The sequence below is a fragment of the Brachionichthys hirsutus genome, chromosome 5 (assembly GCF_040956055.1).
Source record: "Brachionichthys hirsutus isolate HB-005 chromosome 5, CSIRO-AGI_Bhir_v1, whole genome shotgun sequence".
In the NCBI taxonomy this organism is placed as follows: domain Eukaryota; kingdom Metazoa; phylum Chordata; class Actinopteri; order Lophiiformes; family Brachionichthyidae; genus Brachionichthys; species Brachionichthys hirsutus.
In genome coordinates this window covers 2587349-2613920 of record NC_090901.1, presented here as the reverse complement: position 1 = coordinate 2613920, position 26572 = coordinate 2587349, and the positions used below count along the sequence as shown (strand labels likewise).

General features: G+C 45.6%; 3 protein-coding genes across 3 annotated transcripts; 1 reads left to right on the top strand and 2 right to left on the bottom strand.

The window, feature by feature from the left end:
• Positions 1-281: 281 nt before the first annotated feature.
• Positions 282-4621, bottom strand: LOC137894268 (MOB kinase activator 2). The gene is made up of 5 exons (XM_068739747.1): positions 4339-4621; positions 2128-2267; positions 1902-1998; positions 1172-1296; positions 282-1092 (listed from the first exon to the last, which is right to left on the bottom strand). The coding sequence occupies exons 1-5, from the start codon at positions 4419-4421 to the stop codon at positions 854-856; spliced, it is 684 nt and encodes a 227-aa protein (XP_068595848.1). The 5' UTR covers positions 4422-4621; the 3' UTR covers positions 282-853.
• A 1719-nt stretch (positions 4622-6340) lies between these two features.
• Positions 6341-15023, bottom strand: ppp6r2b (protein phosphatase 6, regulatory subunit 2b). The gene is made up of 23 exons (XM_068739738.1): positions 14868-15023; positions 14692-14790; positions 14267-14453; positions 13629-13766; positions 13489-13554; positions 13261-13373; positions 13058-13177; positions 12764-12884; positions 12457-12618; positions 12138-12368; positions 11976-12040; positions 11781-11896; positions 11487-11572; positions 11307-11384; positions 11143-11240; positions 11019-11076; positions 10797-10918; positions 10476-10651; positions 10213-10369; positions 9986-10065; positions 9565-9775; positions 8476-8577; positions 6341-7736 (listed from the first exon to the last, which is right to left on the bottom strand). Exons 1-23 carry the CDS (start codon positions 14993-14995, stop codon positions 7703-7705), a joined length of 2748 nt encoding a protein of 915 aa, XP_068595839.1. The 5' UTR covers positions 14996-15023; the 3' UTR covers positions 6341-7702.
• Positions 15024-17177: 2154 nt separating this feature from the next.
• On the top strand, positions 17178-21781 carry dnaja2b (DnaJ heat shock protein family (Hsp40) member A2b). Its single transcript, XM_068739133.1, has 9 exons — positions 17178-17255; positions 18326-18385; positions 18621-18847; positions 18939-19019; positions 19111-19244; positions 19353-19549; positions 19685-19829; positions 20074-20201; positions 20285-21781. The coding sequence occupies exons 1-9, from the start codon at positions 17178-17180 to the stop codon at positions 20471-20473; spliced, it is 1239 nt and encodes a 412-aa protein (XP_068595234.1). The 3' UTR covers positions 20474-21781.
• Positions 21782-26572: the final 4791 nt, after the last annotated feature.

The window sequence follows — 26572 nt, the reverse complement described above, 5'->3', positions numbered from 1 at the left end:
GAAAAAACACTATTCAGCTGGAAGTGTGTGCACGTGGATCAGCCTCACATCCTACATAACCCACTCAGCATTTTATGCTCACTTTTTTCCAGGAGGCTGCCAAAGCAAACAGACTTCGCACTCCTATTCTGCCAGCAGATGGTGCTGTTGTCAAACAAAACGCCAGCGGGCATGACGCAAAGCCCAGAAACCAGGCAACAGGAGTTAGAATTAGATGTGAAATTAGTGGCGCTAAATGCTTTTATTTGATTGTGACTGCATGTCTGAATGTCAAATCTACCATACACAGAGAATTATATAAAAAAATGTTTATTATTGAATACATAATAATAAAAATGGGTGCAAATATGAGCCGTGTCGTTCCATGTCGATGCAGACGGCATCCACAACGGCTCCTTCTGTCAGGAGTTAAACGCCTGGCTCAGTGCATCTCATGGGAAGAGACACGGGTTGATGGTTTTTATTCACGCTAATGAAGAGTAAGACATCATTTACCTTGAAGCTCTCGACCTTTTAACATTATAATAAGGCACCATTATGTTAAAATGCAACATGCAACACTACACGTTCACACGGCGCCACATTAGCCGATGACAGACACACAGCAGGAGCTGGACGCTCCTGATTCGATGCTTTGACAGACGTATTCATTCTCCGGCATGCTGTTCACAAACAGTACTTTCTATTTTACAACTTCCAGATCGTTTAAAAAAAACACACACAAACACACAAATGAAGGAAGTTTGTCCAGAAAGAGCTAGATACACAATATAGATTTTATAATTAGATTAAATAATTAAATATTTGTGATGGAACTTTGCGTGAACTATATATGCGTGCTTGCTCTTCAGGCTCAGCCTTGCTGCTCCAGAGCCTTGATGAGGTCCTGCAGTGCCTCGGTGTCCTCTGACTCCAACAGGGCATTCTGTTCACAGAAGAGCGTGAGGTGCTTGAAGAGAGTATTGAGGTGTGGGTGCAGGCCCAGTTCGAGTGTCTCTCTGTAGTGAGAGCAGTAAATGTGTGCGAGCGTTCGGAAAAACAGCAAAAACACCTTCTGGACAAGAAAGATGAAGCCTGTCGGAAACACGGAGCCTGGAAACAAGGGAAGAGATCGTAGCTTAGCGGCAATTTGGAGTCTGACGCAGAACAGTGCAAAAAAAAAGTGTTTTACCTGCTTTTGTGGGAAACACATCTTCATCAATCAGTAGCTCCTGAATGTATGACATGGCATAGTCAAAGTAAAGCGGGGCAGAGCACTTCAGCTTCCTGCCGTGATCATCGGTCCAAGCATACACCCTGACAACACCAACACACGTGATCTTTAAGACAACATAGTGTCTTCAGTCTCACAGTATCATGATATTCCCATGAATCCACCGGACTGAGAATCCTAAGCAAGTCCTTCCTGTGCGTTATGCAGTCCACTGCGAGGGAGCTAAAGGTGCCTCGAGTGATGTCATTTGAGGAAATTCGACAGATCTCTGGTCCAGAAGTGTTCTCAACAAGACCCACAAATTTTAATTGTGTTGCTCAAAACAACCTGAAGACAAACTACAATCTATTTATACACAAACAGGTCTTGATTATTGACAATGGTCAACAAACTACTTTGTCAACACTTCCATGATTTGGGTAATTATTTTTTTTATTGCGATCCATCCATCCAACCAAGAAACCATTTCCAGACCCTCCTGGGTCGATCCTTGGTATCCTCGGGTCAGACGAGGGACGTCGTTGCTCAAATGAGTTTTGGACCTAAACCAGAGTCTCCTCCAAACGGCATCACAAGATGCCCCAAAAATACCTCAACTGATTACTTCCCAGCAAAGGAGATCTGATCAAACAGCCTTCCAATGACATGTCATGTTGGTACGCTGACGCTCTCTGGGTATGTGACTCACGTGTTGCCTGGTCCGCAGGCAGTCGGGCAGGTGCTGGGAGTGCAAAACTCAGACAGCGCACTTGAGAACAGGTTTATATTCTTGAAAAATGCTACTGCTGGGGAAAAAAAAAAAAAAAGAATAATAAGCAGAAACTTTCATCTCATTAACCCTTTGGCCACGTGTGTGGGGAGATAAGTGGTGTAAAACTGTCAGGCATGCACTGTGTTTAATGGCGGCCACTCACTATTGGTGGCGAGCCACTCCCTCTTGTCGACTCCAGGCGGCAGAGCTGTGAGGGTTGACATGTCTGTGTGCGGGATCCGCTGGCACACGTTCTGCTGCCGGAGGTACGGACGCTCCTCCAGATTATTGTTATTAACTCCCCTTGGAGAGACAGAGCAGAGCTAATGAAGCGAGAGGCAGACGTGTTAAAACAACCGATGGGTCACCGGAGTCATGACTCCTGCTGCCGCCAGCAGATAGACTCTCCCGATCCGTCTCGCCGTCTGTGGCTGGAACACACACACACGCACACACACACACGTCTGAGCAGTTCTGTAGCTTGTAGTACTTGCTGCAGAGGTCAACGCCACGAAGCAAATAACGCCAAGACTAACAGTGTGCCAGGTAATGACCAAAGGGCGATCCTGTCGGGCTTTGCCGAATCTCTGTTCCTGTATCTACCGATAAGCTGCAGGTCGTGCTGCCGAATGCAGCAACACGGGGCTGGCGGTTTGGGAGTCTGGAGAATGTGAGGGCAGGAAATGAATGATGTTTGCAAACGCCAACGTAGCATTGGAAAGTCTGGCATGATTTGACTTTATGCAAACACGAAGGCTGCACAGACGAAGGTACGTGAATGTGCGTTGCATGATTGCTGGAACGGTTTCGAGTAGGTGACGGAGTATTTAATGGCGTAAAAGGTGTTGTTGGAGACTCTTTTCCTGACCGCCTGCTGCATGCAGGCATTTGATTTAATCCCAATGATAATAGCATAAACTTGTAAAATAGAAGGCTTGAAGATCCAACCACACGAGTCTCAATAAATGACTGCCATTTAAAGATCTGTTTCCTGTTTTTGTTTCTTAGCTGTACTTTTCTTGATTCTGGTTTTTCTGACCACTTATCACAACTATCTGTATTTTCAAAACAGGCCCATAACTCGTCGATTATTTCTGTGTTATTACACGTCAAGACGTGTTCCAACCTAAACGGAAGGGACAGCGAAGTGAAGACAAGATGATCCTCTGGCACATCCGTCAGAGCATCACGGACGGCAGGGGAACAAGACAATAGAAGAAAAGCATGTAAGAAGAAGCGCATGAAAGGACCTCGGCTATAAAGAAACGCCGTTTTGTAGGTTAAAATGTCAAAAGTAATGGTTTTGATCAATTTGTTACAATTTATTAATTTTAGTTCAGTTTATTTTTCAGTATCAAATGGATCAATTGGTTGAAATATGTTTATAGTTTACATAAGGATCTGATTTTCTTGGATTTAAAGTAAACTGGTGCACTTTAAACATTTACCGGTTCATATTAAAAACAAGATTAATAACGAGGTGATTCTTTGTTGATCTATATCTTTCTGTTCTCCTTTTTCTTTTCTTAAATAAGGATACTATGTTATTCAGTTGTAATAACGGTAGTAACATCTTCCAAGGGGCTCATTTTCCCTTTCGTACCTTCATTCGAGTAAAGAAGTGAAACAGTTTGGAAAGGTGAGGATCTAAAGCGCGTCGAGCTGTACACGCGAATTCTGCATAACAGAGCAGGGTGGGTCAGGATGACGTCACCGCAGGGGGCGTGCTGAATCCGCAGGTACCCCCCCGCCCCAGTGAAATGGGTCTAGTGACGCCCCTGGTACCAAACAGCTGCCACGTTCACTTTTAGACGCGCACGCAGCAGCTGAGTTTGCTCAGTGCGTTCTTCGTGGAGCGATAAGAGAAACGCAGCGCCCTGTGGAGCTGGACCCCCCCCTCTAGTGAGTGTGTGTGTGTGTGTGTGGGGGGGGTACTTCTGTAAGAGTTTTCTTCTTCCAACACTCCCTCCGTTCCGGCTCCATTGCATAAACCCATCCATCCAGTTGTCCGCGCACGCGCTGAACCCGGAGCTGCTGGATATGTTTGTGCGTAAACATTCTCGTGCGTAAAGGACCCATCCCTCGGTTCACTCTCCACCTCTGTGCCAAATAGAAGTCACCTCCAGCAGGAGGGGGGGGCAAATATTTGAGCAGAAAAAACACGCGCGCACACACACGCACGACCTATGACCCAATGGCGTGGGTTCGGCTACCTGAGTCCACATGTGCTCAAACCGTTGGAGGAATTCTTTCCCTTGGCTGATGCCATCAGACAAATATGTGGGGCGCAGACTCCTGCCGCGCCGCGCCGCGCGCAGCCGAACCTTCCTCGCATTCGAGCAGACTCAAGTGATGAAGAGGAGTTCCCACTTACAGTTTGTCACTGCCGATGTTGGCCGATTGGAGAGACTTGCTGTCCGCCTTGGTCGCCGAGGGGTAACTGTGGCAGCCCCCCATGGCGCAAATTACGCGCAGAGCCGTCGATCGCCCCAGCGCCACTTTCCCATCCCATACTATATTAATCCACACTTTTCCACGCGATCCACGCGGCGCGAGGAAACCGCGGCAACACCTCCGCGCTCACAGATGAATCCGCGCGGCGCGCACACACATGGAGTCTCTATTTCTTTTCTTCTAAAGAGTAATCTCTCCAGCTGTCCGTTTGCTCCTTTGTCTGGAGTCCCACGCCCCCCCCCGCAGGCTCCTCCTCTCAGCTCCGAGCGGACGGGCAGGTTCCTCCGCAAGCCGCTCAAGTCAAATTAAATAACCCCCCAACGCCCCCCCCCCGAATCCTGTTTTAATGGCATCATTCTAGGTCTTCCTTGCCGCAGCACGATGTGATCGGAAGGTTTGGATTTTCACTGAGAAACACGGTCCGCGTGCGTCATGCGTGCGTCGTACGTGCACGAGAGACCAGGAAGCAACAGCAGCTCACCTGCCCCAAAGGTAAACAAGTCCGGATCCCTCTCTCTCTCTCTCTCTCTCTCTCTTTCTGTTTGCACTGTGCGAGGCCATTAGTGGGACATCAAAGACAGACTTCCGGGCTGGACACATTTATTAGGTTTATATCTGAATGGACAAACTAAACGGACAACAGGTGAGAGACACATCAATAAAAATCAATCAATAAATAAACACCAGCATCGGTGCACTTCACAAAGAAAAGGCATTTTACAACACAGCGATCTTTCACACCACGTCCTCTGCGCACACACACACACACACACACACACACACAGAGATTTAAAAACTTTAAATGGCCTTAGTTATGGGATGGAAGTACCGATTCATCACCAATCGTCTTTCAGTTAAGTTTTGGGCGTACACTGTAAAAAAACAACAACCTGCACATACCCAAGGAGGCGCATGAGGCTAATGTGTGAATGGCACGTAAAGATGACGCTTCTGGACCTCATGATTTTGAGCATAACATCCCCCCCCCCCCCCCCCCCCCCCCACACACACACACACACGGAACACAAAGGAAAGGTTCAGATGCAGCTCTCTAAAGGCCGACCCTGAACGCATCCCAACAAAAAGCAGCCGTTTCTCTCCGCATCCCTGACTCTCTCCATCCGTGCGGCTTTACGACAGACGAACCCAAAGCATTGAACGCCTCTTCAAAAAGTCAGATAAATCTACACATCGAACAAAAACACGCGAGACAACTCTGGACTTCACACTTTGGCAGAAAGCATTGATCTAAAACATCCACATGGATACTCAAGTCAAACGTTCCCACCTCTTTGAGTGGGGCAGACGAAAGGGTGGCCACTTGGCACACAGCAAAAGTGCTTCTCGAGAAAGTGCAACAATCTATCTTTATCCTTCCGTAAGTGAAAGTAAAGTCAACTCCCGCCCTGAGAAAGCGAGACGAGGAGAACGATGGCGTAAAGAACGGCGGTCTGGCTGTTTCTGGGTACAACTTGAAAACTTAGGGTCTTTGTTTTGTCAGTTACGGTTAGCTTTAAAAAAAAAAAGTATATGAAGTAGAGAAAGGAGAGCGTCAAATCAAACTCTAATGGGTGTCATCAACAAGTACCGAGAAAACATCTGTGACGGAGCAACAACAAATAAAAGACAGTTTACTGTACGCAGGGACGAGTGTCGAGGTCTGAACACACAGCTTTGACTCGTTTTATAATAAACAGACAGGATTCCCGACGCGTCATCCATATAATTAGCGCGGGCGATTATACGATGCAGCGTAGGGATTACAGATGGCTTTTGGTTCCGCCCCAAGGACGACACATTGTGGGTGAAACCGGTTGAATTTCTCCTCCATTTTTCTACCGATGCCATGCATTGCTTGTTGAGACAACACAAACATCCAGTATATTACAGCATTAAAAAAAAAAAATAATGAAAGAAGCTAATTTCTGGTGAAGTTTGGTCATTTTACTGAAACATGTTTATGGGTACAATCAACAGCGACTTCTGATTAGATCTCGTTGACAGTGACATCAAATATACGATTCATTTGTTCCTCTCGGTTAGATTAGTCAACCTAACGTTTAAAACTGAACGGAAAAACAAGACCCACTTCCTAAAAAAAAAAACTGGGCTCATCCTTCCCGTAGGACATACTACACACTACGAGCACACATTCACACACCTCCGTACGGGACGGGTGTAGCAGAGAAACGGGTAACGATGCTGGGGCGTTAACCGACACACAGGCAGCATCACCGCCTCATTTCAACACAATCGCCTTTCCACACATTGGATTTATTCCAAAAATAGATATAATGTTTATATATATATACTGTTTACATTTATATTTATGCTTACATGTTACCAAGAATTGCCACAACCTAATACAGGTTCAAAATTCACAATATTACATTTAAACAGCTCTGAGTAGGTATGCACGCACATCACTGCGTCTCGTGGGATTTTTGTGTGTGTGTGTGCGCATCAACCTGGATGTGTGTGCACGCATGGCACTGTGCACGTGTGCGTGCGTGTCTTACACAGGTGTGCTTCTCTCGTTATCTGCAAAGTCTCCGATGACCTGAGAATGCATTCCGTATCTCAGACAGAGCTCATGCGCGCACACTCATGTGTCTGCACACACACACGCACGCACACACACACACACCTGAACCGGATGGATGGATCTATCGCAGGTTTAAGGTGGATGTTATTTTATCTGATGCTCCAAATCAACGATTTATGCGAGTGAGAAATTGTTATTTCAGCCGCATGTAAAGGTCAAATCCACATTTTAATCACTCACACTTTAGCACAGACAAATTGTGTTTCTAACATCGTCCATGAAGAAGAAGAAGAAGAAGAAGAAGAAACCTCTCGGCTTTTTTTTGTAGTCTTGGCTAATTAGTTCAACTCTTTACGGACGTGTAAACAGTCAAAAAGCTTCGATAGAAAACGGATTTAATCTGTTTACACATTCAAACAATCTGAAATCCGGATGCAGCGATAAACAAAAAGGTCAATTTCAGAAAGTGCGTTTGTTTCATGGGTTCAATGGGAAAATCAAAATCTGAAATAGATCACACTGAACATAGTTTGTCTTTTGGGGTCTGGGAATGAAAACACATTTGTTCAAACATGTATTCCTTTTGGAGGCTGTTACATAAACCTGTGATGCGTTACACACTCTTAAGGCCTTTGACCTCTACGCCAAGGATCTTCCGTTCTCCAAAAGGGCACTGAAGGGCTGAAAGCGGCATGGCAGCGTGTTAAATGGACAGGTGAAGTATTTGTGCGCCGTGTCCTTAAGCCGGTCCATTGGCCGCAGGCTGCACCTTTCTGCAAAGTAAAAACAGAAGAAGAAGAAAAGACACGGAGGAAACTTCAGAACACTCAAATACAATGAAAAGTTTTTTGGCTTGAATCAGAACCTTTATAGATCCGAAAAGCTTCCTACTGTACTGGGTTGTGTAGCAACCACACAGCCCAGTACAGCGGTACGCACTTTAGAGGCTGCCAGTAAACACACAGAAGAAGAATCCTATTTAGAGACAGCTCGACAGTGTTTACTTTACACTGTAAAAAATTACAGCCAAGCGTTACAATGACTCGGAGTCCCAGAAGCAAAAAGTTGCTCTACCACATGCATAAACGGCACGGATGTTGGAGATTCCCATTTCATTCTGCTGCTGGGGGGGGGGGGGGGGGGGGGTCACTATACCTGATTTACATTTAACTCACTAAATACTGATTTTTACCCCCCTGTAATAATCTGCTATTAATCAGTTAAATTTGTTAACGGGATAGTGGTTTGGGAAGAGACAGCGAAAGAGGCTCCACAGACCAACGACCGCCGACCCAGATGTGCCCAGATGTGCCCAGATGCAACACGCTTTCATAGCTCGTTTTACTCTCATTGACGATTTCAAACGGACATTTAAGAACAACAATCCTCCCGACTGGCTGATCGTCTACCGGTGCATTGATCACCTGGATTTTAAAGGGTACAGGAGAACGCATCCAGAATGTGGACCTCCATGCTGCGCGCACACACACACACACACACACACACACTTACTGAGTGGAGCTGAGGCTGTCTCCGTGGTTCTTCATGTTCTGATTTCCGTTTTCATTTTCGTTCCCTTTGTCTTTTCCCTCTACTGGCGCCACGTCTGCTTCACTGCAAAGAACAAATGTAGCTGTAGCCAATAATATGAATTACACCTGAGCTCACATAAAGATCAAACTGCATATGCAGTTCTCCCCACTTCCTGCTTTCCACGCCGGCCACCTCACGCCGCCACGCTTCCGCGTGTGGAGCAAGGTCGGTGCTGAAGAAGTCATCAGCCATCCTATTAAATCCATCCTTATTAAATATAGCATGCTTGTGGGCGCACAGTTGTGTTAGTAGTGTATTTGTTACTGTTGAACTGGTTACAAACATTGTCGATAGCATGCTGTCCGATACCGTTATTAGTGTGGATGCTCTTAAAGAAAACAAGTTGGGTGCGTTTGATGTTATGGTCGGCACAAGAATGATCAGCATCACGTGACCACGGTGAGTAGAGTCGTGCACCGCTCTAATCTCTTTTGATACAAGGCAAATATTAGATCCCCATTTGGTAAAACTGAGAGTAGGATGAGTGGAAAGCTTCAGTTGTTGCTAACACCAGCAGTGTTTGGGAAATTCACGGTCATTTTTGAGAATATGGAATGAGTTCAGGTGCTTTTGCGTCTCTACAAGTGTCGTTAGTCTATTCTTGTGATGAATTATGCTCGTCTTGGATTATGGTACAAGGCGTCATCATTTCCTGTTAAATTGAACGAGCAAACAAAAAAAATTTCCACACAGCAGATCTGTTTTTGTGATGGCTTGTTAAAAACCTTCTTACAGCTTCAAAAAAAAAAAAAAATAAGAAGACATTCCACACTCCAAAGCAGAGGACTTCAAGACCAACATACCGTCTGACTGCTGGTCTGAATATTCTGGAGTCAAGGTGGGACGAGAAAGGGGGGGGGGGGGGGGACAGACAGGATGGGGGAAGAACAGAGAAGGTGGAGGTAAAATTGTGCAGGAAATGTGTAGAGGGGAAAGGAAAAGAGGCTTCACAGTGAGATCGTGAAAGGGGAGACGGAGCAGCTGAACATGGCGGCGAGCGTGCGGCACCTGCTGAACAAGGCCCTCTCGTTTGCGGCGTCCATGGTGAGCTGAACGGTCTCCTTCCCAGCTCCTGTGGTCGTGGTCTCCGTCGTCACCATCCGACTGGTCGCAGACTCCGTCTTGCCTTCTTCTTCATCGCTGCCCGAGGTGTTGGACGAAGAGCTGTCCGACGCCACCAGTGGGGCTTTCCTCGCGACGCACACACTCCACACGCACGCTGCAGAGCGACAAAGAGACGTTACCCGACCAACACGAAGCCGCGCAGTCCTTACGAACCTTCCTGTCCGTGTATTCCATCTCAGGAAATAAGAAGTCTGTCAGCTGCAGGATTAGGTTTAAGTCCAGCCGAATGTGTGCGTTCACATTCGTTCGAGTTCCGTGGTGTATCTAAATTGTTCAACAACATGTTCAAGCTGCAGAAACATACGATTCTGGTTTGGGTTGGAGCCGTCTGATCCACTGGGCTCCGAGTTCACAGGCGAGCTGCATCTGGGGCCTGTTTCAGCACTGGGGGGGGGGGGGGGGGTACATGATTTTATTATGAACTACTGACATGTTTTACAATAACATGAAGGAAACATTTACTAGGATACTGTATATTATCACACTCGTCTCCAAAAGCAAAGCTCAGGTGGTTTTAAAGGCCCAGCTCACCAACAGAAAGGCTGGAAGTCGGGGAATTTGGCCCATCCCTTCTGCTCCGTCTCTTTGGGGGCTGTTTGGCAATCTGGGGTCTCCCAGGCCGAAAACTTCACTCCTGCTGCAGGAGCCTTTGAGTTCACCTCCCCAAAGTCAGCTATCCACCCGGTGCCTGAGCATGGAAAGTGCCACACACACACACACACACACACACATTCTATGTGAGACGCTTGCTCAAAGCCCGCTTAGCATCAGTATGCAGCATATTTCTCACTCACATTTTGCTTCCTCAGTCTGGGCCTGACTCGAGAAAGGATCCGGGTCATCTCTCGGATCCTCTCCCTCCTCAGAGTCCGAACCTGCTGCTTTGTCAGTCGCCTCAGTGCCAGACGCTGCCGTCGCATCATGAGCTTTATGGGCTGCATGGCTCTGGGACGATCGTGACCCGCCAAACCTTGAATTAAGCAAATCATCATAAAGTGTATCATTGATAAAGGACAATTCCTTCACGTACAGAATGAGACTTCCAGCGAAATGCTGCAATAAATAATTACAAACAAAACGCTGACTGAATCTGCATTTACTGGAGCTTGTCTCACCGGTTACGGGACTTGGCTTGTGTTGCAAAGTTGATCTCTTTCTCCTCCCAAATGTCCTCTTCATCATCATCAAAGGGCTGGATCCTCTCCTTGGAACAAGCCTCAAACACGGCTGCACTAGTCTGTAATAGACGGATGGACAAATCTAAACGGTCGATACTTTGATGGCTTCGGCTCATTACGGACAATAATTAATTATTGTTAGCGACTGATTAAACTCACACTGTCCTGTCCGGGGTCAATGTTGATATTGATCTCTGCAATGCGGTCAAAGGTTGCCCTGCAAGAACGATAGAAATCATTCAATAAACAACAACAACTAACAAAAGGAGCATCAATAGCTTACCCAACGCTGTCGTCGTGATCAGTAAACTCCTCATCATTGAAGCCAAATTGATCCACAAAGTTAGCCGTCATCTGCTGGATCTGGTAGTCGGAAAAGGCCTAAAGCAACACGTCACAACGTGAATGGCTACCCTCGGAATGCGTGTGTGTGCTATTGCTGTGTACCTGCTGCAGAGTCAGTTCTTTGGGGAAGGGGCTCTCCATGTCATCCTCTGAGGATGGGCGAGCATTTCCGTTGCCGATCTGACAAAGAAAGATCGCACGCTCGAGGTCCGAGTGAGCACGTGTAACTCCCGGTAACTTCTAAACTCTATATTCTAGAGGAGTGTGTTTTTGTTTGCTTACCAGGTCTATGGTGTTTTTCCTGTTTGTCTCTGACAAAGTCTGGTCCACAAACTTTTCCCAGCGCCCCCTGTAGTCCACTGGGAGGTCTAGGTCCAAATACACAAGAACAACAACATTGTTCGAGTTTATAATCGGGGGTGCACATTTCTGGTTCCCAGAGGAGTACCTGAAGATGTTGCTTTGTGCTCACCTTTTGCAGACCAGCTAATATTCTAAATCACAAGTACACACATGTACTTCATTTATGTGCACCCCCGATCATAATCAGTTCCATTAACAGAGCCCCACACACACCTGTGATGAGGCTACTGATCTGTGTGTGGACTGGGCCCTTCTCCAGGTTGTGAACCACCGTGTTGGCGATCCTAGTCAGGTGTCCCATGTATCCTCTTCTCATTCCACCGTCTGACCTGAACACAGAAGTGATGCTCTCAGGGAAGCACTAACAAAGCAAAGAAACATCCGGCCATCATTTCTCAATTTTCTTACTGTATTTTATCATTCTCTTCCCAAGCCCCTAGAATTTTCTGGACCAGGTGGCAATGCTGGAACAACTTATAAGAGGAAAGGACAGTCAACACTTTACTTTCACAGCCAGTGCAAGAAAAACCACTCGACCTTCTTACTTCAAACATGAGTAGAGGCACATACATGGGTCACCATTAGATTATGTGCAGCGGTTTCAGGGGTGACTGGAGATTCAGAGTGATCTTCAGCCAAAGATTGCTCTTGTGAAGCATCCTGAAGAGGCTTGAGTGTTTCCGGCGCTCCCAAGCCAGGCTGAAGTCTCATTTCATGGGCACAGGGCCTGAGAATGGCAGCGACGCAAAGCTCTACTTGGAGGTGCAAAAAGTTGTTCCACGTGTATTTGAAGAACAAATCCTGAAGAATAAGACACAGATTTTTTCAAATGAGACCGTGAACATTTGTCAACATTGAATTTTTGAATTGCAGAATGTCACCATCTCACCAGAAGCAGGTCCATCGTATTGAGTCTGCACAGTTCCTGTGCGACAACAGTGTGGCTGGACGAGCTGGTATACAGCAGGGAGGCCACAAGCCTGGCTACATGTAGACGCGTGTTCCCTAATGGCTCCTCCAGCACACCCAGAGTAGTCAACATGGGAGTTTGCTAAGAATAAACATACAAACAGCCCGGCAGTGCAGCAGAGTTTTCTTACACAGTTGGACGGCAATATAACATTTGTTATACAGCATAGTACTGAAATATGACAATTCACGTGTAGGATGTTAACTCATGTGCTGCATTCACGCACCTTGGGTGGTTCCAGGAGAAGCTGGTGGAAGTGTATCAGATGTGGTTGGATGGCCAGCAAAATGCAGCTGTTAACAGCATAGCTTCTCTCAAATCCCTGAGCATCCATCACACCATCCACCCTGTCATGATCGCACAAAGCACACACAGGAAGGATTATAATGTTTCATAAAGCAGTGCCACAAGAGGCAAATGGCCGGAGAAAATCTGATCAGGGCTCTAATAAAAATACAAAAAAAGAGATCATCATCAAGAAGAACGAGGCAGTAATAATTATCGATTTAAAGAGTCTCACATTGACACGGGCCTTCTTATTTCCAGTAACGTGAGAAGAACCTGAATCCCATTGACAATGCAGCTCTCAATAATCTCTCCTGAGAACATATTCTGCAACAACTGCTCCACACACTCCTGCCTGCAGACACACAACGGAGCGTATCACTGGTTCCGCATCCAGCGAAAAGGATGCTGGCATGAGCGTGTGGCTGTCTGACGTACGACTCCAGCATCGTCAGCAGAGGGTCGGGTTGCGAAATCTCTTGCAGCTGATTGGCCTGGTCTCTGCTCAGACGAATGATGTCACACAAAGTCTGAGATGCATTGGACTGCCTCTGTGAGAGACAAACCACACACACACACACACACACAAATGAACACTATCTATCCAGACGTCTGTGGCTGCCAATGAACGTTTGTTCCACTAGAAATACTGAAATGCCATCATACCTCCTCATCCCTCTCAGGGTGAATGAGCTCGATCAGTCTCTGTGCAAGTTTCTCCTCATTCAGCCACTGTCAAAGAAACGACACATAATAAACAAACAACGTTTGTCTGCAACACACGGCATGAATGTGTGCCCACATACAGCAAGAGTCTCGAGCCGGAGGGGCGTCGGCTCCACGCAGCTGATGAGTCTCAACAGCACATCCATCATGGCTGACGTATCGATGTGCTTCAAGACCAAGGAGAGAAATCCCTCCTTCCGTCGCAAGAAACCGAGCACCTCCACGAAACAACAGAGCAGCGGAAACAGCACACGAACGGAGAGTTACCGTCTGATGACGAGGCACTAATAAAAGGTCTGGTCAGACATCGTCACTGAATCTATTCATCAGATCAAAAAAAGATCATCTGGTTTCTGAAAGGTCACCATTTTCAAGTTGAGCGTTTCATTGATTTGATCTGTTCATTTCCTCCTTGCATTAAAAACACCCTCCCATATTTCATGCCATTTACACACACAAGTTGAAATCTATCAGAAAGCTTCTAATCCTGCTCCAGGTTCTATGTATGGTGCAGACGTTTCGTTACATCTTCCTGAGATCAAACCCATCACCGACGTGTATTCTTAAATTGTACAGACTAAATCTTCCACATTCTAAATTTTTACACATTCAAATTTAACCATAAGTATTAGCACTCGATTAAATCCCAACGTCACAAAAGCATAGCCGTTATTTTCTCTAAGTGTGCCCTTTGATTAGCCTCCTCTGTGTGTGTTACCTGCTCAGTCTTTCGTGTGATGAGGTTCCCTATGGTCTTGCTGAAGAAAGATGCTAGAAGGGGGTTAAGTGGGGATTGCTGCTGCAGGAAGGTATACAGCGTTTCCAGCAGAGGCTCCTCACTACCCAACTTATCATTGATCAGCCCTACGTCACATGTCAACAGCTCACATGCTATATTTGGATACCTGTGATAAACGAAAGAACACAACAAGAAGTTAAGACAACGCAGAAGAAGAAAAAATACTTCTTATCTTCTTCCTTAGTACACTAATATTACGTGGAAAACAATATTTCCTGAGGAAGGATTGTGTTGAAATGTTTTTTTAAAGAACTGAGCCCACATTTTTACAACAAACTGCCAATAAGGAGATGTTGCAGCACCAAACAAATCAAACAAATCCGTTTCTCCATTCGACCACATACTTGAAGCGCTTGATCTCCTCGACACCAGTAGGGGGTTCCGTAGTGATCATACGGACCAGCTCCTCCATGCACCGGTCCTGGCACAGGAACAGCAGCAGTCTGGAAAGCCATAAAAAAAAAGCAACATTTACTGTGAAACAGAATGCTAAATATGCTAACGCTAACAGCAAACAGACCTCCTGTTCTGGGATTTACACTCCTGCAGCACATCTTCCTCATCCATGAGCTCGGTGAGCGTGACATCCTCCTTGTCTAGTAGCGCCTCCAGGTGAGATGATGTGTGCAAGTCAAACTTCCAAAACATGGCTGACGTCACCGGATCGTAGGCCTAGCTGTTGAGCAGAGGAGGAAGCAGCAAACGTATGGATTAGTCAAGGACACTACGGCATTTGTTCTGTAGATTCGGACACGTGTTAGTATCTTGCTGAATAACAATTTGCCCCATTCAAGTTGAATGGGCTGGACAGAAGTGACGATACAAATTTCACTCGTACCAAAACAACCATATAATGAGAAATAATGAGAAATCTGAGCCGATGAGGTGAGGGAGGACTACTGACTTGCACGTTCTGTTTAGGCACAATGGGCAAACTCGGAACTCGGCATGAGATGATCATTTAAAACTGAATGAAGCCGACGGGTCCCGTCGGTAGCCCAGAATGAATTGATCCGCTTTGCGTACCCGTGAACATAATAAGACTATATGCAAAGCAGGTAAAATCCATCTTAATAAAAATAATTCAGCCAGTTATCAATTGAATTTAACAGATCGATTCCACGATGAACATGCGAGTAGTCAGGTCATGTCTGTGGAGGGATAAAGCAGGAAAATTAGGCGGTGATCCGCGGATCTGTTATTGGTAGCTAGCTGCTAACGGACTTAAATGCTAACATGCAGCCTGGCCCTGCGTTAAGGCTAACTGGCGATGCTATCCGGACAGTGATCGTAACTCGGTGAGAATATTATCTTACCTCCTGTTCGTGAAGCTGCCCGCTAACAACATTTCTTGTCGCTAACATTAACCGGGCTATTGAAGTACCGTAACGATGGTTACGAGTGCTGCTGATTGAAGATCAAACACAACTGCGTGGCTCGGAGAGATGCCGTCCCGACACGCACCTTACAGCCCCACGGACTCCTTGACAGCTCGTGGAGGATTTACGTAACTGTATTTTATTTGTTTGGTTCCAAAGGACATGCGGACTCTTACCTTTTGCCCATCGTTTGACCGTCGTCAATTTACAAGCGCAGCGGCGGCGGCTCAGGCTACCCGGAGGCCCGTAGCCGGCTATTCATGTCCGCACAGTTAGCGTGAAGATGCGGACCTTCTACCGGGCGCAAAGTCATTTACAACGCCGTGAAACGATGGCTGCTGGCCGGCCTGTCGGGCGTTCGTGTTGTCGCTGTCCAAATTACGCTTCAGCAGGAAGGCAACCGAAAACCCTGCCAGATTTTGATGTCAAAATGGCGGCTAGCTAAAACGTAATCAAAGTTCGATTGTGTAAACATAACTCAATATTTACATACTGATGTTTTTCTGTTGCGGTAAAAATCTAAATCTCTCAAATAAATACAGCCCGAACATTTCTGAAACTATACCTTTCATTTTCAATCGTGGGTTTAAGAAAGTTTGAGGTTAATTTAAACCAAATTAAATTACCGGATTTTTGTTCCACAGTCTGAATGTTAATATTAAACTGTTGATAATATATTGATGCGATTTATTCATATTCCCAAAACAGTCCTGCTCAAAGAAAAGCGTTCATTATACACCAGAGAAAATGGACACCTCAATAAAATGCTGTCATTTACCCATCATCTGGTGCAAAATGGGTCCAGCTGATGATGGTTCGAGTCCCAAGATGTAGGAGGGGGCCCTGGTACAAAGGGGAACGATTTATTGACTCCAATAAAAATGCAATGACTTCAAGGAAAATGGATGAAATATTAAATTGTTTAATAAAGTGGGTAAACCACTGGTTTGGGAATGTCTGTGTCCGTGAAGCACTGAATCTGACCAGTTATAGCCTAAATTGGACCACCTGTAATAAACCCTGAAAAAGACCTGAGAGTGCATTTCGGCACCACTTGATCAAATTCAAATAAATGATTGCAGCAATAGATTATTGTTTGTTTTTCTTTCTGCATTCACTGAAAATGTAATTTCAACCTCACTCTCTCTGAAATACAACATACCGTTTAAAGATAGATAATGTTAGTAATTATAGAATGTGACTCATTTGAAATCGTTATGTATGACATACAGATTAAAGTATGATTTAATAAAAAAAAAAGACGACCCATATTAAAAATAAATATGTCCACGAGTCCTGTGATTGTTTTTTTGAATACTGCATGAGCCGATGCGGGGGTTTGTGTCAGATCTGGCAACCCTGGGCAGTCCCAAGCAGTACATGTTGCCTCGGCTCCCGTCAGCTCAACCCGAACCCCCGCAGAAGGTCTTTCTCTGTAGCCGGCTAGCATCATGGCGAACGTCGCGGATACGAAGCTATACGACATCCTTGGAGTTTCACCATCTGCCTCTGAGAATGAACTGAAAAAGGTGAGAGCGGTGTGAATCGGAAGAAAACGTACCTTCGTATGAACTGAAAATAAATGAGGATGCAACACCGGCGAAATGTAGCCGGGAAACAAGCTCATTTAACCCGGTGAGCGCTAGCTAAAGATGCTCGGCAGCAGCTAGCTTGGCCTAGCATGAAGGCTAGGCTGGCTCTTAGGAATAAATGTGAAGTTCTTCGTGGTAAAGCGTTCTGACAAAAAAAACGCTACTCCATTTGGGCTGATGAAATACAATGGCTGTAACTTCTGTCGTTTTGTTTATACACAGAAAGGGCGAAGTTAGCTTGCCGGAAAAAACTAGCAATAGACTGGCGACCACGAGTGCTACAAACACCGGCCACAAACTAGCTACCACAAGCTACACAGTGAAGGAGCCTCCGCCCGGTCGTTCGGTGGCGACAAAAGTCATGTTGCTCAACAGCTCTCTTGGCTTGAAACGCTAGGAAAATAAATGTAGTTTCATCCTCGTGGCATTTCGTACCGCGATGCATAGTGTGACTCATCCTCACTTTTTTGTTCCACATGCTAACCAGCTAGCCATAATTTAAAGCTAACTGCTTTACATTTAGCAGGTAGCCATCGTGCGCTTCGTATTTTAAACTCAAATGGATGGATCTAAGGATGGCTTGTAATTCGTCTCCCTGTCAAACGAGTCCTGAATCATTTCATGGTGTGTTTATGACCGCTTCTATATTCACCTTGCGTACTGAATTAATCAGAGTTCTGTACTCAGCTTGGTGGGGAAAAGCAGAAGAGCAGTATAACTCACCTTTATACCCCTTTCTGTCAAAATGTAGTGCTTTCAGATCGATTGTTATTAAATGTATTGTCATTATCGCTGATAAAAAAGTTACTTCAACGTCAACACCTCTTGTACATGTTTAAATCAATTTCCCTCCACCAATAAAGCTTATTACTGGAACTCTTATAGTACCGGTAAGTGGGAAACTGAACTAATTATTTCCAAAAGTTTCCCAATTTGTGTCTGTTAAAGACATCCAACAATTATTGATCCCACCTTTTTTCATGCTCATACTTTCTGATTTATTGCAGGCCTACCGGAAACTAGCCAAAGAGTACCATCCTGACAAGAACCCTGATGCTGGGGACAAGGTATGCTGCGCCAGAGCATGTAATTTGAATAAGAACTAGACAATAGTAACGGCAGCACCTGGAAATGATGTCAACGTAGTTTTTCCTATGTGCAACCGGTTATTCGTGCTGATTGATCGCTTCAGAAACGTTCTTCAGGGACAATCAAAAACAAATGGTTCGTTATGTTGTGTATTTTTTTCTTTTTCAAGATGTCTGATTTTGCTTTTTATTTTTCCCCTCCCCCCTTTTCAAGTTTAAAGAGATCAGCTTCGCGTATGAAGTACTGACAAACCCAGAAAAGAAAGAGCTGTATGATCGCTATGGAGAACAGGGCCTGCGTGAGGGAGGAGGAGGGGGGCCTGGAATGGATGACATCTTCTCTCACATTTTTGGCGGAGGACTTTTCGGCTTCATGGGGGGACAGGGCAGAGGACGCAATGGTGGCAAAAGAAGAGGTGATGACATGGTACACCCTCTGAAGTAAGTGGTTTAATCAAGTGTAATTTGGGTGCATCAGCGCGTGGTTAAAGTATAAAGTTTAACGCGTATCCCCTGACTCTCGGTTGCACAGAGTTTCTCTTGAGGACCTCTACAATGGCAAAACCACGAAACTGCAGCTGAGTAAGAACGTTCTCTGTGGCGCTTGTAATGGGTGAGTCGTTCGGAACGTTGCTATTTCTATAATGTTCCTTTACTTGGAAATTATTGACAGCAATGCTGACGCTTAACTGCTTCCTTTGTAGTCAGGGGGGTAAGGCAGGAGCGGTGCAGAAGTGTGTGGCGTGCCGAGGACGAGGTATGAGAATCATGATCAGACAGCTGGCTCCCGGGATGGTCCAGCAGATGCAGTCGGTCTGCACGGATTGCAATGGAGAGGGTAATGTGTTCATGCACATCCACACGCTGACTGTGCTTTAACAAGACACGGGTAATGGACGGAAACAGACGCAGCACAACCTGGACATCGTCCAATCTCTGCGTGCAGGTGAAGTGATAAGTGAGAAGGACCGCTGCAAAAAATGTGAGGGTCACAAGGTTTGTAAGGAGACGAAACTTCTGGAGGTTCACGTGGACAAAGGCATGAAACATGGACAGAAGATCACATTCTCTGGAGAAGCCGACCAAGCGCCAGGTGTCGAACCAGGAGATATCGTCCTGGTGCTTCAAGAGAAAGAAAATGAGGTAAAAACACTTTGATTCTGATGCGTCGTTGAAGTCCCGTCACTGAATTGTCAATTTTAGGGGATTTTGTTATACATTTTGTTTGCCATGCATGTCGTCATCAATCTAAACATCTGGGATTTAAATGTAAATCAGGATTTCCGCCGTGAAGGCAGTGACCTTCACATGGTCCAGCATATTGGCCTGGTGGAGGCGCTGTGTGGCTTCCAGATGACTGTCACACACCTTGATGGACGTCAGTTGCTTGTTAAATACCCACCGGGCAAGATCATCGAGCCAGGTATTCATGTCTTTATACCATTTCTATAATAAAAAATATTTTAATTATTAAACTTGAAAGGGAAAAAGGATAGTTTAATTCACCTTAAGTTATTAAATCCAGGCCTTTTCACCTGAGACTTGTTTCAGGATGAAGAGTGGCTGCCTCCTGTTGGCAATCCTTTTAAAAGGGTTGTGCTGCGTCATGATACTTGTGTTCTAATACTCTCTCTTTCCACCCTTTCGCTGTCGCCTTTGTATGGCAGGCTGCATTAGAATGGTGAAGGGAGAGGGAATGCCGCAGTACAGAAACCCCTTTGAGAAGGGGGACCTTTACGTCAAGTTTGACGTCCAGTTCCCAGAGAACAACTGGATTAGTGCCGAAAAACTGAATGTGAGCGACAATCGTTTAATATCCTTATTTGTACAACTTTGATTTGATTAATTGTGAACGAGTGGCTATTTTTCCTCTCCAAGGAACTGGAATGCTTGCTGCCTGCACGTGCCGAGAATCCTGTGATCGCAGCGGAGGCAGAGGAAGTTGACCTGACAGATTTCGACAAGAGTCAAGGTTCAGGAGGCGGAGCTCGGAGAGAGGCTTACAACGACAGCTCTGATGAGGAAGGGGCTCATCATGGCCCGGGGGTGCAATGTGCACACCAATAGAAAGACTCGTATGTAAATGTTTAAATACGTGAACATTGCTAACGCCATCCAAGACTTTACGCACATACATGTACATGTTTCTCTTTTCACAATTCCCATGCCAGAGCTATACACGAATACGTAAACATGTACATCTATCCCCCCTCAGTTTCCTGGTGCCCGTAAGATACCTGTGTGTGATGGTCATTCTTTGTTGGACGGTAGTTGTGATCAAATCCGCCACCTACACATTTAAGATCTTGTGACTGAACTCGACTTGGATCTCTCTATTTTCCATCTTAAGTTTTTACTTTCGACTGTGGGTAAGATCAGTGTGTTGTACGAAATAAGAATACTGTTGACTACCACAGACAAGCGCATGCAGCTTTCATGCTGAAGATCTCGCACACGTAGATCCAAGTTCCAGAAAATGTGGCACCGCACCCGTTGACATGTCGGTGTGTTGCTGCTGTCGATGTACCCCGCTAGCGTAAGAGCTGACTGCATTACAGCTCTGAAAGCGTGACCTCCGCACACCCACAGATCTGCACATTGGCCCACTGCATCCTCTTAAGGCATGTTTTGAAAATGGGAATGTTCTGTTTTATACCCAGCTGTCGCATTAGCAGACCGCAGACCATCGAAATCTTGTTGCAGCACCCGTCAGACACCATCTTTTCTAAGTTTGGAATTTATGCTTGTTTGTCTTTGTGGGGTTGACAACGTGAGTCCACAGATCTTGAACCTAAGTTGTACGCTTCATTTGATATTCTCTGGTTTTGTGTGTTTAAAGTAGTGACTCAGTGTGTGTGTGTGTGTGAGCTGCTGTGGAATGTTCAAGCTTATCGTGTCGGACTGCAGTTCAAGTGGGATTAACCATGGAGGAAAAAACAGAATGTATATTTGTTGATTCTCTCCCATGTACCGGTAAACATTTTCCCTCTTATCACCCGGACTAAGATCATCTTATCTCGCAGGAAAACAAGTGGTTCTGCTTTAAACCCCACTGTATTATACATAAAGCTCCTCAGAGTTCTTCGCCAAATCTTTTGACGTTCCTTTCCTTAAGACCTGTAAATAAAAACAGCCCCAGTCCAGAGGTGCGAGTCTACATCAGTGTCCTTCTAGTCACAGTATTTCTTATCGAGCAAGTACTGGCCGACTGGCATTGAAGGACACTCTATACCGTTAAGATGCACCTCTGCGACTCATTGTGTTTAAACTGAAAGTAACGGGGATACTGTGTACACAGCGGAAGAGGGTTATTGATAAATGACGTTACTGTTGATGCATATGTTTGTCAAGATGATCATTAAATTGTATAATACACAGTTACAAGTTTACATTGAGTTTATTTTTGCATGGGCCGCGTTCTTAAGGTTATGGATGCGTGGCTTAAAACAAAATCAGCAATGCTTAAACAACGGAACATAATCAGAAACAGTGAGATTTATATGTATAAGATGAAGTACAACTGATGTTTCACGATTGAAAGGGTCCTGTTGGACAAGCTTGGCAATGGGACTTAGGTGAGATTTAAATGTCCATTTCAAACAAAACATGAATATTCTCAACCTGCTCCATCTTCTGTTTCTCTGCTCTGTAGAGAAACTGGACCAAGAAGTTCCCTAAATCCCGCAGTATTCCTAGAGATAAGCAGGGAAGGCAAGCGTTCTTTGTAACAGCAAATTTATATCCCACCAAAGACCAAAAAACACTGTAAAACCTTATAAAGATAAAATGTCGCTGGAGCAGAGAAGAGGAGCATGAAAACTCCACACAGAGATTTCAAAGCCAGAACCTTCTCTCTGCGGGGCAGCAGTACTCGGCACTTTGACATCTTACCGCCTAAGGGCTTGTGGTTTGCGTTCATTTCCGGAGTTACCTGTCTCGTTTGGACTGCATGACATAAGAACGCTCTCGTCTCAGCTGCTCCAGTCGTTCTCTGACGAGCGTCTTCTGCTGGATCTTATCCACCTAAAACACAATGTAATGCGAAATTAGATCAACTCATGCAAGCTAATTAGATCCTTCAATGCACAGCGTTGTACTTGTGGCAGGTCTTCTGTGAGCTGCCGGAGCATGTCTGTGTTTTTCAGGCCAAGGAGGTCTTCCTCGGCCTTTCTGTTCTGGATGATTGACAGACGCTCTTGAACCTAAAAGACGACGTAGGGCAGATGTGTCACTTCTGCCTTTAGCTCGAGATCACGTGACTCATCTTTACTACTCCAAACGAAATCCACCTTTCAGCACAAGAGGAAGTTATCCTTCCTCACCCTCAACAGTTGTCTCTCTCGATCCCTCTGCTGCCTCTGTCCGACCTTTCTTTGCATGTCCACCAGGTTGCGCATTGTCCTCTCTCTTTCCAATACTGAGGCTGGTTCTCCAGCTCGTTCTCTCTCCCTCAATGTGGGTTCTCTCTCTGCGGGGCTGCAGACCTCCTTCAGACCAGGAAACGGCAGCTTGTTGGTGCATTTCTCAACACAAATCATGGGCATTGCGGACTGCAGACTCACTTTGGTTTGTGAATTACATTTGTAGTCCACGGTGAAAGCAGATTCAGGCTCTCTCAGGTCATACAGCTCTGACTCTGATGAAGTGGGACCCGGTCCCACCTCAAATAACACTCTCTTCGCATCAGTTGTTTCATTGGTCAGTCCAGAAGAGAGATTGTTACCATTCCGCTTAATCCCAGGAGGGTCAACCGAGAGATGTTGCTCATCTTCTAAGGTCTCTGCTTCATATTCTGAAATGACTTCGCTCTTTTCTGCCCGATCATCTCGTGTTCTTCCATTTAATGTCAGCTAATGAAACATAAAAGTTTACAAGTCAGATGCATGGCATAATGTGTTCATGAATAGTTTCATAGTCTGCTTGCAGGGTACCTCTGTCACTGTGCTGCACTGCTGGTCTGCGGTGTGTGGATCAGGATCGCCCATGGGTTTCAGATCTCTCCAAGTCTCATCACACTCTTTGCCACTTATGTTACTTGACAGGATTTGCATCCCCAAACTGCTCTCAGCATCCTTACTCTGTCCCGCAGGCTTTGCGTCACAATCAGCATCGCCCTCTGGTGGTTTGCTCCATGCCAGGGCGATCAGGGAGCCGTGCGTCTCGTAATTCTGGTTGCTCTTTGTCGCACTACTCTCGTCGACCTGAGCTGCTTCCTGACTCTGAAGCGTACTACATGTTGAATCCGATATGCACAATACCTCTAAGTAGGGCATGCCCTCCGTGACTGCTCCACAACCTGGGGTTAAAGCAAAATATAATTTCAGCTATGAAAATGGGACAATCTGATTGCTGGTGTTTGCACTACCTGTATGGACGTCTGGCTCACCAATCCTATTTTCCGCTTTCACTCCATTCAGCTCTGCGTCCGCCCCTTTGATCGAATCAGTAACCAGATGTTCAACACCTCTGTTTGGCGCGTTAACTGGTTCACTGCAACAGGACTGAGTTGCATTTTCCTCATTGCAATTCCTAATTTTTTCAATCCAGTTTGGATCAGAAGTGGTCAGGAGTGTAAGTAGATTGGTATATCGTCCTCCTTGAAGTTGAGATTCATAGTCCGCTAGCAGCGCTTGGACACGCTGTGTACTCTGATAGACACACAAAGAGATTGTGCATTCGTGTTGGATCCCAGCTGGGATGCTATGGCTGCCCTGACTCACCTCCTCCATCAGCGCTGGCAGCACAACAGACACCTGGACCTCCTGCAGCTCCATCAGATGTGTCAAAAGGATCAGGGAACAATCCTCGACCTGGCGCTGACACCACTTTGCTGGTTTACCGCCGATGTCAGCTTGCATTTGGAGTTGAGGGTTTGCTTTCCGAGCGTCATTGCGCATCCACAATCCAGAATGGATTTGTTGCAGCTTTTCCGTGCAGCCGTTTCTTAATGCAGCTTGGTATTGACTCTCTGCATCGGAAACAGGAAATGGGACCGGTGGGAATACAAAAGAAAAACATCCAAACGCTGTGTGGAAAAGAAACCGGCCGTCACCATCTTCCTGATGCACTCTGCAAACTGGTTCTTGCAAATCCTCCAAGGAGAGTCCTTGTACCAACTTGACCAGGTGTTCCCTCTCCTTTTCCTGAGTCAGCACCAACAATTGCAGCACTGCCTATTCGAACAGGGACTATGTTGATAACACTGCGACGAGTCTGTCCATTTACACTGCGACATTCTCAAGCACCTGCTGTGGTGGCGCTGAGATAAGGCCTCTTTCTTGGTCTTCCTTCTTAACGTGGAGCAACAGCAAAGCCTGATCCACTCCGCATGGACTCCTTACACGTGGCCTAAATGGATGCACAAGGTGACACGTAGGTGAGACTGAGGACACAAGGAGCTTAAATCATTTCGTAGGACTATTTTCTTGGCTCGATTTGTTCGCACACCATTTCTCCCAGGACTGCTGAGCAGCCAGCAGAGCTTCGTAGGATGTTTCTTCCCTCTCAGCTCTCACAGTTGCCAACCTGATGTATAAACTCAACAGTGTCAGGCTCCGCCCATCAAGCCTAGAATGCAAACATCAATGTATGACTCATTCCAGCTTGTAACGTCAACGCTGCTTTGGGTACCTACCAATGGGTTCATTTTGAGCTAAGGATTTACATCGACCTGGATGACTGAGAACCGACACAGACTTGATCTAGGATGCCTTTAGGAAATAGTTACCTCTCACCCAAGACTGCTAGTTTGTGGCGTTCTTGTTGACGACATGTGTGTAACTCGTACAGTAGAGACACAGCAGACCAAGACTGTTCCCTGGAGCCACTTAAAGATGTCGCCACACAGATGCTGCAGAGGAATAATTTTTGTTATCATACTGCTTTCGTTTTGCTTCCATAATAAATAATTAAAATAGCTTTTGTCATATTTATATTTATTTTTATGCCTAACAGAAGGTGAGGTTCTTCATTGGAACCTTAATAATTTCCTTCTCATGAGCGTACGCTGCTTTTTATTGTTTGTGTATTCCAGTTTTTAGTATATTTTGTCATCTCTTACCTGTATATCCTGAAAGCTCCTGGCAATTCAGCCAAAGAGATCATGTCACCTGACTCCAAAGCTGCTTCTGCGAGATCCTCAAGCACCTCCTCCTCCTTTTGTTGTTGCCATGGCTGCATGCTATCCCAAACATTCATAGCTGTGGTTTCCGGGAAAAACAAACAAACCGAGTAATGTGAAGCATCTGGTTCGTGGCGCTGGCTAAGTCGTTGTGATACCGTTTTTCTTACTGTAGTGCTCCTGGAGCATCTCTTTATACAGTAAATGGGTCACGACGTCATACTTGACCCCCACCAGGAGGAGGACCTCCGACGGGGAGATGCAGCCCCAGGCCTGGCTTTTTATCCCTGGGTTTGGTCCCCGCCTCTGAGAGTACAATAACAGACTTTGCAAACCCTCTGATGCCAATCTAGGTGGATGAACACAAACACATGAGAATGTCATAATTACAGTTTTCTCTCACTTCACGTTTGATTTTTATGTGGTAAATGAAATAGAAAGTAAAGCCTCGATGGAAACATAATGCTAGTTGGGGGGAAAAAGAAAATCTATCTGCGTTCTGGCTGAGAAATGTATTATGCATTATATATATTTTTTAAAGCTCCTAAAGCTTTTAAAGCATTTCATACTTTTATTCTTTCTTAAATTTGTGTTTGAGAAACACTGGAACATTTTGAACTTAAAATGCTCACCTGGCCCAGGACTTCCTGGCTGACCTTTTGAGCCTCTCCACACCCCTCGTACCGGCATTCGGCTCTTTCTTCCCCACCAGTCTCTCCCTCTGTCCATCGGAAACCAATGATGAACATAAATTCCACACAGGAGATAATCTGCAAGGAAGCACATACCTGTAAGCCGTCCATGTCTACAGACCCTGAATCACATTGGCTTTGATGCAGCCAATTCAACACACCGGGGCCGATGACGTCTGGCTCTTCCGCCTCATAAAGAGCGTGGAGATTTCCAACATTTAGCAGCTGGAGATCCCAGAACAGCTAGAGAAAACATTCACTTTTAGGAGTCGTGACAAAATATTTTGCTTTGTGTGTTTCTCAGAGATGAAATCAAGCAGAAAGGAAGACATTTTATTTACTACCTTTTCCTTA